Below are 14,870 nucleotides of genomic sequence, written 5' to 3' on the forward strand. Positions count from 1 at the left end.
ATTTACAGTTTATTATTGTATCTTGGGAGAGGAGGCACTAAATTAGATTTTATTTACTTAATTTTTACACACACAAAAAATATTCCAAGATTCTCCTTCCAAGATAATCCACTCTGCTGTCCTCAAGTTTGGAGCCAGCACCACCATCTGCAAATGAGAGGTGTGACTCTCCTATAGGCACTTAGACCAAGGGCTGCTGGAGTGTTTTACAGTCTTTACCTGTCTTGTCTCTCTAGTCAGCACTAAACCATGATTGCAGCAAAGCACCACAGGAATCACTGATTGCAGCATGAATCTAAAGGTCTAACCTGTCATTACAGTAATTACATCTTTTTCTTTATCTTTCACTTCTCAGCAGAAAAGGGTTTTGTTGACTGAAGGCCAGAGTCTTTATGCGATCCAGTCTTGTATTTCAGATTAGCTCTAGACTAGAATGCTGAGGACATATGGAAGAGAAATCAGGTTACACAAAGACCACTGAATTAGAATATCACTTAAGAGTCCTTCTCATAGAAAGTATATCCCTGCACATTTTAATGCATGTAGTGCCCCAAGATGTATATAAAGTTGAAAAAGAAAATAGACATTATTTTAATAACAATTAGCTTAAAAAACAGCAAGGTGCACTGAAGTTCTAAGGAAATGTTCCAATGCGTATGCCCTTAGTATCTTTATAAAACAATTTATCCCACACACATACACACACATTAAATACCTTCTGTCTTTTACTTACAATTAAGTTCTTGAGATTTTAAAGATAGTTCAACTTTCCATCTTTTTGGTTTACTGTTTTAAAAGATGGAAAGGAGAAAAATGTGAAGAAAATACTGCTGTCACTGGACATATATGGAAAACAAATGCTTGTAAAAGACCTAACATAAAATGCATTTCTACCTGTATTTTAGTTACATTTTAAATACAATATGATCACATTTAGAATGTATGCACTTCTAATGAATGGACACTACTGCTTTCCAGATGAATGATCAAATGCAAATCTGTAAACACAAAAGCTGGCCCACACAATAGATTTGTCTAAACACCACAGAAAGTTGGCTAGTCATTGGCCAGCATGACCAGCACAAAGTATTGGAGACCTGGTCAAAAAAAAATGAAAGTACATCCTACCTCCAGCCACATTTGTTGCATTTTCTGCTGCACAGCCTATAACCTGGGCAGCAGAACTCTCTACAGCTAAATAGCTACTAAGTGCATAATCCTGGTTACTACACCAGTGCATTCTGCTGTTCAGTTTACCATAAACACAGTTTTCTGCTATACATTTTCTGGTCCTCATTAACTGGCTTTGTTTGATACTGGCAGCTTTTACACAGTCAGAAATAGGAAAATCCACAGGTTTCTCCAGGCTGCCCACACATCAGTGCAGCATTACAGTCCTCATGTCGCAGGATACACCACTGACTTCTGCCTCTTGGTAGAAAATTCAGTTTGCTACAGTGAACAAGCTTTTGGGACAGAAAAAAGCCAGAGGCTGGCATTTTGCTTCTTGTTAATCACTTGATTTATTGTATTGCCAATGGGCTTTTTATTTGAACTGAGTGTGCCTACAGAGTGAGGCACATCCCACTGACAGAAGTGTGAGTTAGAGCTCTAATATTTGTATACAATCTCAGTGGGAAAGAAATGTGCATTGAAAGCACAGTAGGGGAAAGCTGGAAGTGAGGACAAAGTAAAGGAACTGGTCCAATAAAAAGGACAGATGAAAATGAAGAAAAACAAATTGAAAAACATTACTTCAAAAATTGAATTGCTGACACAGCAAATTATAGCTGTTGATATTTACTGAATGGAACTGAAGAAAAGAGAGTGATTTGAATTGCTCTGAAGGCCAGTTTCTGCCAAGAAGGGGAGGTGCCAGTACACCAACGCCAGTTTCCGTACTGCAAAATTTGCTGACAATAACGAAAGGTTTGGTGTAGAAGGTCACAGACAGTGCCATATGCCAAGGAAGTCAAGAATGAATACAGAACTGGAGCCAAGCTTCAGTTTTAATAAAAGCTTTGCCTGGCTCCAATTTTAACATAATATCAAGGAAATACAGATGCCAACATGTATTAAACACATCAAAATAAGTCTTTTGGGCTTGGGACAAGAAAGCTTTGTATCATATTCCTCCCTTATGAGGACAGGCTGAGAGAGTTGGGGTTGTTCAGCCTGGAGAAGAGAAGGCTCTGGGGAGACCTTATAGCAGCCTTCCAGTACTTAAAGGGGGCTACAGGAAAGATGGGGAGGGACTCTTTATCTGGTGTGTAGGGATAGGATGAGGGCTAACAGTTATAAACTGAAGAGGGCAGGTTTAGGTTAGATAGAAGGAAGAAATTCTTTACTGTGAGGCTGGTGAGACACAGGAACAGGTTGCCCAAAGAAGTTGTGGCTGCCCCCTCCCTGGCAGTGTTCAAGGCCAGGTTGGACGGGGCTTTGAGCAACCTGATCTAGTGGAAGGTGTCCCTGCCCAGGGCAGGGAGGTTGGAACTAGATGATCTCTAAGGTTCCTTCCAACCTAAACCACTCTATGATTCCATAATTCTATGATATTCATCTACCAGACACTGCATAAAAAGTGGAGCTTCTGTTTGTGTAATAGCTTATTATTTCCCCCAGCTTCATAATGCTGGCAAGGCAAGGCATATTCCACACTATTTTTTCAGTGCCTTTCACTGTCATACATGCTTTTCAGACAGGAACATAAAGTTGATGTATTTTTTTGCAACATCGCATAATTAAATCTCAGGTTTATATTTATTTTGTAATGCTAAGTGCTACACTGAAATGGTAGCTAGTAACCAAAGAGCAAGATTTCAGCATGTATGCTGGTTTACTTCAAATTACAAATTTTATATTGCATTTTACTCCTTCAAACTTCTGTAAAGCCGTCAGAGCTGAGAAAAAGAGAGAGAAAGGGTGTATGTCTCATGAACAGGCATAGCAGAGTCAGTGGACTGAGGCACTGATAAGAATGTAGATGCTGCTGCAGGGAGCTGAACAGAAGTAGCAATCCTAGGATTTATCCTGAGTTAGAAGTACAGCAAGCCCAGGCTGTCACAGCCCACTGCTACTGGTGCTTCCGTTATCTGGGTTAGCTAACCTCATGAATATACTCCATATCTACAAAACACAAGATTAAATTCAGTGCAGTTATGCTAAGAAGACCTACAATCAAAGCTTTGGATGACGGCCTCACTGAGGAGCACTTGAATTCCATAACTTCTCAGATGTATTAAACTAAGTTATACATGTGTAGAAACTAAAGAAGGCTGAGCTGGAAAAAGTAGAATTCAAATCTAGTCACTTTTAGCAAATCCAAACCATACAAGTTTCAGCCAGCATTCAGCAGGTGGATGACAAGTCCAGCCATGACAAAGTTATTTAACCTGCCTTTTCCTACAGGAGTTTCCCCCAGATTTATAAGCCCCTGTGAAAGTAAATTATTATTATTTTTGCACTGGGTCTAGGGACTGATGCGTGCTGTGTCCATTACAACCATTTTAAGTGAGGGAGCAGTGGAAAAACACTTTCTTACTTACTGATGATAGCAGTGATTTACTTGGTAGGAAAGCAGAGGCAGAAAAATACAAAGGTAGGAGGTTTCACTTAATAGCATTTAATATAAATGCCAAATATCATAATATTAATTTGTAAAATGGCAACAGTTACTTGAAAAATTTCCACAATAGGAATTGCAAGGGTTCAGCCCAGTTAATCAATTAATCAGAAATGTTATCTGCATGTAGGCAAAATAAAGCCCCCATCTTGCATTGGCATATCTAGCAGAAATGTAAAAGAAAGGGCAAAAAATTTTTTCATCACTGATTTCTTTCTGATCAAATATAACTGCTGCCACTATTCTCAAATTGTCCCAGAAGTCTACTTTAGAAGCTGGGGGGCATTTCATTATTTGCCAAATCCTGAAGATCATGACATATTGACAGCTATGGTATTGGAAGATTCATCAGCACAAATTTCTTCACTGGCAAAAATGTTAGAAGCCATTTCTAGAAAGCTAATTTTGATTACTCAAATTATCCTTGTGGCAAGCAAGCTGGCAGACTCATGGCTATGCACACTCATTACAGCTTGTAGTTAATAAAAATGGCAACGTAAGGCACCTAGCTCTACAAAAATATTGATTAGCTTTAACTGGGAAGTGCAGTGGTAGCACTCATCTTTCCAAACCTTAACCACAACTAGCCACCTTCTTTTTATTTTCATATCATCACTACACACTTAAACCATGGAAACATGGCAGCAGGCAGGTCCCAAGGGTGGCAGCTGATTGCCTCTAATTGCCCAGAGTCCAGCAGGCTGCAGGAATGCCAAACAAAAAAGAAATGTAAAAGTCATAAAAGATGCTGGACAAGTGACAGTTCTGTTGAAGTAAGAACTTGTCCCAGTCGTTGTATGACATTTTCCATTCCAAACTCCTCTCAGGCCAGCTGACAGTGTCAGAAACTCTCAACAGCCATTTTTGTACATATATTAAAGAAAGTGCTGTATGATAGAATGTGCTATAAAAAAAGTGGAATACCACTATGTTATACTCCACTTAATTAGAACAGAGAATGTTAGGATGGAGGCTTTGTAAGGAACTTTCCCATGAGAACAATTAAGATTAACTATAATAAACTAGTAAGTGCTGTTAACTGGACAATATTAACATAGGTTTGGTTAAAGAAGCTTATATAATTTTATCTAGAAATTACCAGTATAAAATTTAACCCCAGTCTTTTAATGTACATGTTACCATGTTAAGAATAAAGAATCTATCTTTCGTGATACCCCATGGGCCTTAGTCAAGGCTGGCTGTCTTACCATTGCTTTGCTCATGAGCAACTAGCTTTTGGAGATGGCCAGTCAATTCTCCAAGGCAGAGGTTCTGAAGATTAATGAGGCTTAAGTTTGCTGATATTCTCCTCACTACATCTTAGCTAAACTTTCCTTTAGTTATTTAGCATGTTTTTTGGAACAAGCAGGCAAAAACAATGTAGAAAATAAGACACAACTGTATATTAAAATCCTCTGATGTAGTTTAAGAGTAAGCTATGGTAAGAAAAACAAATTGGTTACATTTCCAGCATCTCAATCAGCAAGATTTCAGGGATGAAAAGTTCTGTTGAACTATATTTTCATGTGTGAGCATAGATGCAAGAAAATACATAGTAGTAAAACTTCATCCTTTAAATTTCTCAAATAATCATTTTAAATATTATTAACTTTGTGCCCCAAATCTTGCAGCAGTGATCTAAATTACCACTAAAGAAATTAGATAATAATGTTTAATACTAAATGTACGGCAACATATTCATTTTTTTCCCCAGTTCGAGGCTGATCATATTAGAACGAGAAATCTAGAATTTGAAGCCAAAAGGTTAGAGTATCATTATATTATTGTTAATTTTGATATACAAAATGGCCATTCAGCCCTGACAGAAAATGAATCTATCACATCTATTTTTAAAAGATCCAAACTGTACAGTTATGTTATTTGATTTATAGACATTCTGTTATTACACATATTTTGTTATTAAAGAAACTCTTGAATTGCTAACATTGTAAAATATAAATTTTATTTATTTATTATTTATTTATTTAAGAGGATTTAACTACAGCTAATTGTATCACTATCCATACCTTGCAAAACCTAATCCTGTGAAAGGTTACCAATGTGAATATTCCTATTTCAATATAATTAGACCTATTCATATGATTATGCACTCCCTGCAGGATTGGAGCTTAAGTCTTGATCCCACATATTCTTGAAGACAATGATGCTCTGCATGAATGCAGCAGGCTATCTGTAGGCTGCCAAGAAACTGCAGGACTGGAATCTAAATCTGGATAATTAATCCATCATTCTTTGTACTTGTGATTTGAGTTTAGTCCGTTACCACACACTGAAAAAACCCTCACAGTTCAATATTTACATTGTGTTAATGCAGTAAGAATGACTTGTTAATGAAGAAAAAAAATGGTTGCAACAATGATGTCAAGCCCATCCCTAAGTTTAAGTAAATAACAAATGAGACCAAAAAAATGTTTTGTGTACATTGAGAGAAATAAATGAAGAAAAAATGTTAATTGTTAACGTTGAGCCAGTATTTGTTATTGCAATATATTTTACGTGGGAAAGGAAACTTTTAAGAACAATCTATGTACATATATACAGAATTGTCATTTTAAGACTCGAATGGCAATGTAAGTATTTGATTTTTGTTACCATATGAAAAAAGAAACTTCAAATCTCATTTCTCACCCAATATCCCTAGCACAAAGTATTTGACAATATTCTTAAAAGCTGATGCAGAATAAGGCTGAATGCGTTCACCTGATTTTAGGCTTAAATTTAAATGCTGAAAAAGTCTTCTTTCAAAGATAAAATTTCCCAATATCAATCTATTTTTTCTAATTTTGGCATTTTAAAAGTACATAACTGTTTCAAAGTTCTTACTACTGGACAGTGGAAACAGACTTGCTCTGCTGGGGATGAAGGGCAAGTACATCAGGTAAAACTGTAAGTACATTTCAACATATATAGTATGTAAAACATCACTATTCCACCACTGCTGAGAAAGCATTTAAAGCCACACTGTGTTTTAAGAGTCTATGTCAAGCAAAAAAAATAAAGTACTTTATACAGGAAGTATAGAAAATAAAATCTTCTTTTTCCCCAATGGTATTACTCTAATTGATTTAAAATGCCTTGAACGTTCTGAATTTTTGTAGTATTTTCGGTAAGATTGAAAAAAAAAAATTATCTGTGAAAATAGACTAGAGAGCTGCATGCAGCCCAAGAGAAATATGCCTTAATGTTCTGCTGCTATTTAAGCGTGAGAAATGCAGATTAGAAAATGTGACAGTAGGTAAGTAATGATGAAAGTGCTTCATACCTTTCTATATAAGAAATTAGATCTTAAATGGTCAAGATATCTCTAAGATCATAAGTAGAAAGAGTGCATAAAGAATATAAATGTGCTGTCTTCTTTTTTTGCTTTGCACCAGTTTCAATATGAATGGGTACAGTGCATCAGAGCAGAAAGAGCTTACATTTTAACCTCACTCTACTCCTTTAGAGGATGAATACTCTGATTCTCAGTGAAGTGAGGCAAACTACAAAAGACAAGGTGCTAGTTAAGTATAAACAATTCCCTAACAACTATATCCCCTCCCTCACGATATATTATTTACATTTTCTATTAAACATTTAATGAATTGTATGGCAGAACACAGAAGCCAGAAAAGGATCTATTCCTTTGATTTGTATCCCTCCCTTTGAAGTACTCTCCCTTCCTAAGTAGGAAGCCTATTATACCAAAAAAGCGCATTTCAATAATATTTTATGAGTCACAACTTGCTAATTTCACTCATGAACTAATGTTTTAAGCTAAGGTAGTTTACAGAATTCAGAGACTGAGTAATAATTTAAACACCACTGGACACTGTGGTAGTGCAATTCTACACCCACCCCTCCCCACTCTCTACGTGCTGTGCTGCTCAGTGCTTGGTCTGACTCCATCCCTCTTATGGGTCATACCAACCTGGGGAAGTAAAGACTACTAATGGTCGGGAACCAGAACATTAAGGCACCCCTTTGACAAGCCTGGCTCCTACTCTGTTTTGAAGTGGTTATAACAGGCCATCACCTTCTGACAGCTTGGTACATCTGTACCCGGATGTGGCTGAAGGAAAACAATAACAGAATTGCACATCCATCAAGCTGTTGTGTACCCGGTGAGAACACCAGAACACCCCATTGTCCAAGCTAGGCCAGAGCAATAAGCATCTGACAAAAGTCAATTATCTTGGACCCTATAAATTGCGACCCCAAGTGAGACCCTTTGAGTTCTCCTGGATTGCAACGGACCTGTGACCAGCATCACCCCTGAGCTGGGACGCCTCTCAGGTATCAAATCCTTGAGGTACTGTCTGCTGTCAGGGCCAACAGGAGGCCAGGGCAAAGTCGACCCACTCGAGTCACAATTATCGCCCATTGAAGAATGCCGAGGCATTGTGAGTATTCACTCCAAACTCTAGAAAAGGGAAATTTTAACTTTGAGCTAGCTTCTCTTTCACCCACTCTCTTTCTCTGCTTGCTAATGTGTTTGGGCATATACAGTTATTTTCACTAGTATGGGTACATACTTATTTTACTGGATCCAAGTATTTTTGCCTATAGTTTTGTGTTTGTGAACACGCATGCATGTATATACCGATTTAAGGTACCGTATAGTAAGTTAGAGTGAATAGTCATCCCTGAATCTGTAGTTAAGTCGCTATTTTAATTATAACATATTTTACTGAATTATTTTGTAAATCTTTAAATTGGTTAATGATTACGTGCTGCTAGTCATTAATAAATCTTGATTTGCTGCTAAAACCATTACTGTGTTAGTACTTTAACCCACAACACACTCACAACTTGTAGCTATTATCTTCCATTCTTTCTCACCTCTATTTTCAGTAGGATGGATTTCTATTCTTTAGTGTTAACACTTTTCTCAGTAGACAGCCCCCCAAGGCATTCTAGAAACCTAATCATATAGATTTTATACAGACAAAACTCCAGTTCTCTATTTTGAGTACTCATTCCCTGTCATCCGCAGTGAAAGTCCTAATTGACTATTAAAGCTATAAGTAAATTATGAACCAACCCAAACAATTTCTCACTACAAGTATGATGTAAACAGTTACAATTCTATTCATCACAACCAACTGGTGCACTACCCATGGATAGAATACACATTTTGTCATAATACATACTTTCAAAATAACATACTGTAACAATTCCTCTAAGACATGTGAAACGCACTACGGTTGATTTTCATGAACATGGAGCACCTAGAGCAACAAGAGAATTCAAAACCAGCTTCTGAATCCTCAAAGCCTCTGAAAAACAGGGTCCTGAGCCTAAGGAGGCCACCCTACTCCCATTCAGGTAGATGACACACTATATAAAAACAGATGTTATCTCAGCCATGTTAATACAAGAAAGGAAAATGACTCAGCTACGATATTTTGTTTTGTAATTTGCCATTACTCTGTGCTTTGCAAGTTCTATTCCCACCATATTTTGTCCTGAGACTGCGTCTTAAAACAAATGCATTTAACATTTGAGCTTATAACTATTTCCTTACTCTGGAAGTTTGTTGACTGAAGGTGGTATAAGAAGAACGTTCATTAATATTAGCTTTGCTAATTGTCTCCATTTGCCTTTGTTGGTTGTAATTATTGCAACAACATGGGTTTTTCAGAGATGTGTACAGTATAGGTGAATAAATAATGCTGTATCTTAGAACATCTTTTAACTTTTGGTCCTATAGTCCTATGTTGAAGCAGTTCAACATGCAAGGAGATATGCTCACATTCAATACAACACAGCAAATAAGGAAGCAGGAAACAGAAAAATTCAGTGCAGAAGCATAATAAAGATACAAACAACTGATTAATTTATTCCAAGTAAAAGACTTGTGCATAGCTTTCCGTCAACAAAGATAAAGAAGGTAAACATAGTTTTGGGGGATTACATTTAGCCAATTCCTTATGAAAGAGTCAGACACAAAGGGCTAGAATGAGCTCTCCTAACATGCCCTGAGAGCCATTCAAGACTGTTAAAGATTACCTGATCAGGCTCACTGCCAGACTGCCTTACAGCAGACTGCTAGGAAAGGTAAGGACAACAGGAATAGGAAGGGTGATGTGTGACAAAACTAACCTGCCTGAAAGTGCTGTGATGAGATGGTGCGGATGTATACATATCAAACCATCTAGTCAAGTAGATTGAAGTGACTTGAAAAAAATCTAGGCACTTCTACATTTAGACTTCCTGCAAACTGACAAGATACCACATATAGTTCTTCTAACCTGGCTGCTTTATAGGTCCATGCAACAATATCATGACCAAGACTAGGATAGTAGACTCCATAAACCTGAGAAGAACTAAACCTATCCATTCTCTGCACAGATAAATGCATAATGATAAGGAATAAGAATGTAATTTATTATGTATAAATGCATTAAACTCTAAGCTTAAAAATATATTTCTTAATATCCCTTTATATTTTCTTACTTTTGAAGCAATTTCTTTTTTAATTAAAAAAAGGTGATATCATGGACCCAATTACTTATTTAGAAACATCTGTATAGAAAATGTATATGCAAAAGCAATACTTTAATTTGTAGGAGACCTGCATGAGAAACAGTGTTCTGACCCAGGAGAATTAGATAATTGTCTTTGTGGTGGAAATAAATAAATAATATCTTAAAGCACTATAAAATTATTTTTATACTTTCACCTTTCCAATATTTTTTGTATAATTTCATAAATATTTACATCGTTTTAATCCACATCATTTATCTAAACATTATTGGTATTATGTCAACTACTTTCTAAACTTTAAATAAAATCTAATTGGGAGAGACAAGAAAGTCAGCACTCTTCCAAACATCTGTTTTGATGAGTCAACATTCTCTAACAGAAAAAGGCTTCAGAGTCATTTGCAGAACAATTGAACTTTTACTACTTAGTGCTGTTAGTTCAACAGCATCAATACAGCTTTGAGACTGAGAAACTAAATTCCAATACCTCATTCATCAGTGTAAATAACCAAAACCCAGCTTTAAGAGCAATCTTTCATAATCCCCTTAAAGCAAAAACTAATACAGGTCTTCCCTGAGTGAAGAATTTGGCCTACAGAATCCATTTCTGCTGATGATGTGCACAAGGGAAAATCACAGACTCCTATCAGGTGGAATTTATAGCACTGGTATTCAGGAAAATGTAATCTTCCTCCTGTAAATTGAGTAAGTTTTATTTGGAGTCATGGAGAAACAGTAACAAGGCACTGCATGAAGCCAATTTCACAATCATTTTTCAGAAAGATACTCTATCCATACCATTATGAATTCATTGCAGTCCATCATAATTAAGGCAGAAGACAAAGGCAAAACTATCTTTTATCATCAAATTAACTTTTTAGCCTTCATTTCCAACATTGTCAAAAATTGTTTTATAGCTGAACATTTCTGAGAGTTGGAGACTTTTGTTAAAGAAGATTTAAGTAGCTCTTATAAGCTGTTAATGAAATATCCAAGCAGAAGCCTGTGAATTCCAAAATTGTGCAGTTACTTAAATTAACTCTTATAAAAATCCCAAAAGCAGGTTTTTAACCGTTTTCAACAGGTGACTATGGTATCGTGAGTTATCAGAGGCATGAGAAAGATTTGCCAGAAAGAAATTTGAAAGATGATTTCTTGTCCCATAAAAACACAAAATACATCTAAAAAGCTCACAGCAAATGGCTTCCTGTAGTTATTAAGAAATTTTTCTACTGTCTTCTTTCCTCTCTACATACTTTGACTTTTTGGTTCATTCCCTAACTTGCCTGGAAAGATCTTTGCCATTTCCCTTCTATTTTTATTTTTTCCCTTCCATTCCTCTTTTCTTTGCTCATTTTGTGACTGTGATACTTCATGACGTCTTCTAGTATGTAGAAGGAAGATCATTAACTGTAAGTACAAATGTCCGACACTATGGAAGATGTTCACATGTAGGAGTTTTTAATTTTTAAAACACTTAATATTTTCTTTACGATATGCTTAATTTGATTAGCTCTATGCATATTTTGACACACATTATTTTTAAAACATTCTCAACAGCTGTTATTAATTTGGTATCAGACACCCTTCTATCATGCCTAAATTCAAATACAGTTACTGAAAATGAAATGGCTAAATGTTGTGAGCACTGTGAGCTGCCCAACAGATATTATGAGCACTGTGAAGTACCTGGCAGACGTTACAGAGCTGGTGGAAGGCTCAGCAAATATAACCACCATGAAGCTCTCTGCGGATATTAAAAGCAGTATCAAGCTATTTGCAGTCATTACAAACCTTGTCAAGTGTTCTGTGGACATTATAAATAGCAGTAAGAACTAGATGGGCATTATAAATTCTGTATCAGAGGTGTGGTAAGAAGTTGTACTAGGAATTAAAGTACAAAATTCTGAGCAATTGCTTTCATTTCCTCTATAAAACTCACAGGCTCATATTCTTTGGCAACCTGGAAATACCAGTTCAGTCTTTAATCAACTGTTCTGATCATTCCAGCATTTTCAGAAGGCAGCCTTTTCCTGCTGGGAAATGGATCTCTATGAAGATGCCCATGCTGGGTCTCTATAAAATGGCAGCTTGATATTTGAGAAGTATTGCAGATTTTCAAATGTTCAGTAATACAGGCTACTGGAAAATTCTCTGCCTTTTGGACACAAGGGCTCATTCTTTATTTGCCTCCAGACAGGTATCTGTGTTTCCTTAACAATTCAGCCAATGGACCATCTGTAGCTGGTATTCACATCCTTTCACATCTCTCCCAACTTGTAAACATCTGTATTTGCTGTTAAAACCACATTTTTTATTACTCCAGTCAACTCTGATCTCTCTTCTGCTATAAATGTGTCAGCAGCACACATCATTCCTCTCATGGTTATTAGGATAAAGTGTGAATTTCTTTTTGTTTCCGTAAGACATTAGCAAAGTCACCATCCCAGCAATTTTCTATCATTCAGGAAAGTCAAAGATTCAAAGATTCTGTGATTAATCAAGTATGTGTGAAATTATACTTCTGATTATGGAACCCATCAGCATCATTTTAGGCAATGATTTTTTGTCTGCATTATGCGTTACTTTTAAAATCTCTGTTTTAGCACTGCTCTTTGCTAGACAGTATTCTGAGAGATGAATTTTCTTTACTCATTCGTATTTTTTTTTGTTTCCTTCCCCAAACCATATCTGTCATTTTTGCTATGGTGAAAAATCTTTTCCAAAAAGCAATTCACTTATAGATCTTCAAACACTGATTTCACCTAACTGAAGCTCACTGTAAAAATTCTATTCATTCCCAGGACACAGTGCTAAAATGTACAGTTAGAGGTTTATAAAAATTAAAAATACAAGAATGACATCTGACATTTATGTCACACTGTCAGAGATATAACTTGAAAGGAACATTCTATAAATCCCTGTAGGAATCCACAGTTTCATGCAGTATACAATGTAACGCTACCATCATGGATTAATGTTTTAAATCGTAATTACATGTTACCTAATATATAGACAGGACAGTCTGCAATATATATATATTGCAATATATATATATACACAAAATATATATATATAATTTTGTATGAAATAAGACACTTGTATTTTTTTACAATTCTCTTTCAATCTTAGTTGTGTTTTCTGTGCCATATACCTGAATTTCTTGTGGCTATAAGCAAGTCAGATTTATTACTCTATTTTTTGGCATAATTTCTGGGTTTTAATATTTTCTCTGGATTCCACTTCAATTTGTATTGTTAAATGAGAGTACAGCTCACCACATATCAGCTGGTTTTCCTTCAGGTTACGAAATGACAGTCCTTGTAAAGCGCTGGGGTAAGCACAAACTGTTTCTTCTGCTATTCGAACTGAAGCATTTCTGGCCCATTGCAAGACCCATTTTAGATTACAGTCACAGATGAGTGAATCAGTGTTGAAATGTCTAGAAAGGCAAAGAAAGATCACAACTGATACACATGCAATTTTCATAAATATACGTTCTTCTGTTAGATTCAAATTATCTAACTCCAAAGAGAGCTAATTCTAGACAGATGCATAAATGTGGATGTATAATTATAAAGTTATCCTGAGACAACTAATATACATTGTCCCATTGTTAATGACTTCCTAGTCATTATGCCAAAATTGTGGCTTTGGTTACAGAACAGCATCACTGACTACTGAATTAAATTTGAGTATGTGCTACTGTAGAAAGTCATACTGTAACATACTTTCACTTACTAAAAACTCTTTTAAGTAGAAACTTGACCATGGAAGCAGCCAGTATACTTTTAAATCTCAGAGAGGTACATTTAATACAAATAACTGGGAAGTGTTATTATAATAGCAGGAAAAATATTTAACATGAGTAGTTTTTTGTATTTAGAGTTATTATACGATGTAATGTGTGAAAACATGGAAAGGTATAAGACCATAAAGGACAAAAACCAGGATGGCTAGACAGGGCTAGTCAGGAACTGGGTCAAGTTGTCAGCATTATCCATTTCACTGGGACAGGTAGAAGATAGCAGCTCACCAATAGTGAGACAGACACTGATAACAAAATACTGCATACTCTACATTTGGAATGCATTGCTAGAAACAATCCTGTTTGAATTCATATTCAACTCTGCTATGTTTATTCTAATGTCTTCCTCAAATATAAGGAGTGATACTTACAGTGCTTTCAGAGCTAGCAGCTCAGAAAAAAGTCCATTCATGAGACTTGAAAAAATATTCCCTGACAAATTCCTAGAAAAAAGCAATTTACAGTCAGGTGTAACAAATACAAGAAGTATAATTTTCCCAATGCTAATTAAGAAATTCTGCTTTCTTAACAGTAAACAGATATTTAAATTTGTACATTGCATTTTCATAAATGACAGTAATATTCAAATCAAATCATACACTTTTACTTCTTTTAATTTCAGAACAGGTATATATACAATTCACTTGGGTCTAATAAAGAGGAATATTTCTACATATTTAATAGAATAGAATTCTAGAATTTAAGGGAAGATATTAATACAATCATAGTCAGTGAGACCTATGTTGTATTTTTATAGTATGTGTGGAATGCCACTTCAAGGTAAAGAAATGAAAACAGTATCTTTATTCAGTAATGCTCAGAAGAATTCAAGCAATTCCTTAAAATAGTAATGAGTTTTCAAAGTAACTACACAAATAGTTTTATTCCAAAGGACTATAAAGAAACTGATTTTTTCCATCTTTATATTAAGGACATTTACATTTTAGCTACT

At 35.7% G+C, this 14,870-nt stretch overlaps 1 protein-coding gene across 3 annotated transcripts in view; it reads right to left on the bottom strand.

The window, feature by feature from the left end:
• ADGRA1 (adhesion G protein-coupled receptor A1) overlaps positions 1-14,870 on the bottom strand; it is a 286,657-nt gene that overhangs the window by 159,347 nt on the left and 112,440 nt on the right. For 2 of the 3 annotated variants that reach the window (XM_074831007.1, XM_074831006.1), the window contains exons 5-6: positions 14,290-14,361; positions 13,389-13,552 (exon numbers count right to left, since the gene is read on the bottom strand). In XM_074831007.1, coding sequence (XP_074687108.1) covers positions 13,389-13,552; positions 14,290-14,361 — 236 coding nt within the window. Of the gene's footprint in view, positions 1-308; positions 374-13,388; positions 13,553-14,289; positions 14,362-14,870 lie in introns of those variants that run through there. The other variant, XM_074831008.1, reaches the window with a different exon arrangement.

This window comes from Strix aluco, chromosome 7 (assembly GCF_031877795.1).
Source record: "Strix aluco isolate bStrAlu1 chromosome 7, bStrAlu1.hap1, whole genome shotgun sequence".
Classification (NCBI taxonomy): domain Eukaryota; kingdom Metazoa; phylum Chordata; class Aves; order Strigiformes; family Strigidae; genus Strix; species Strix aluco.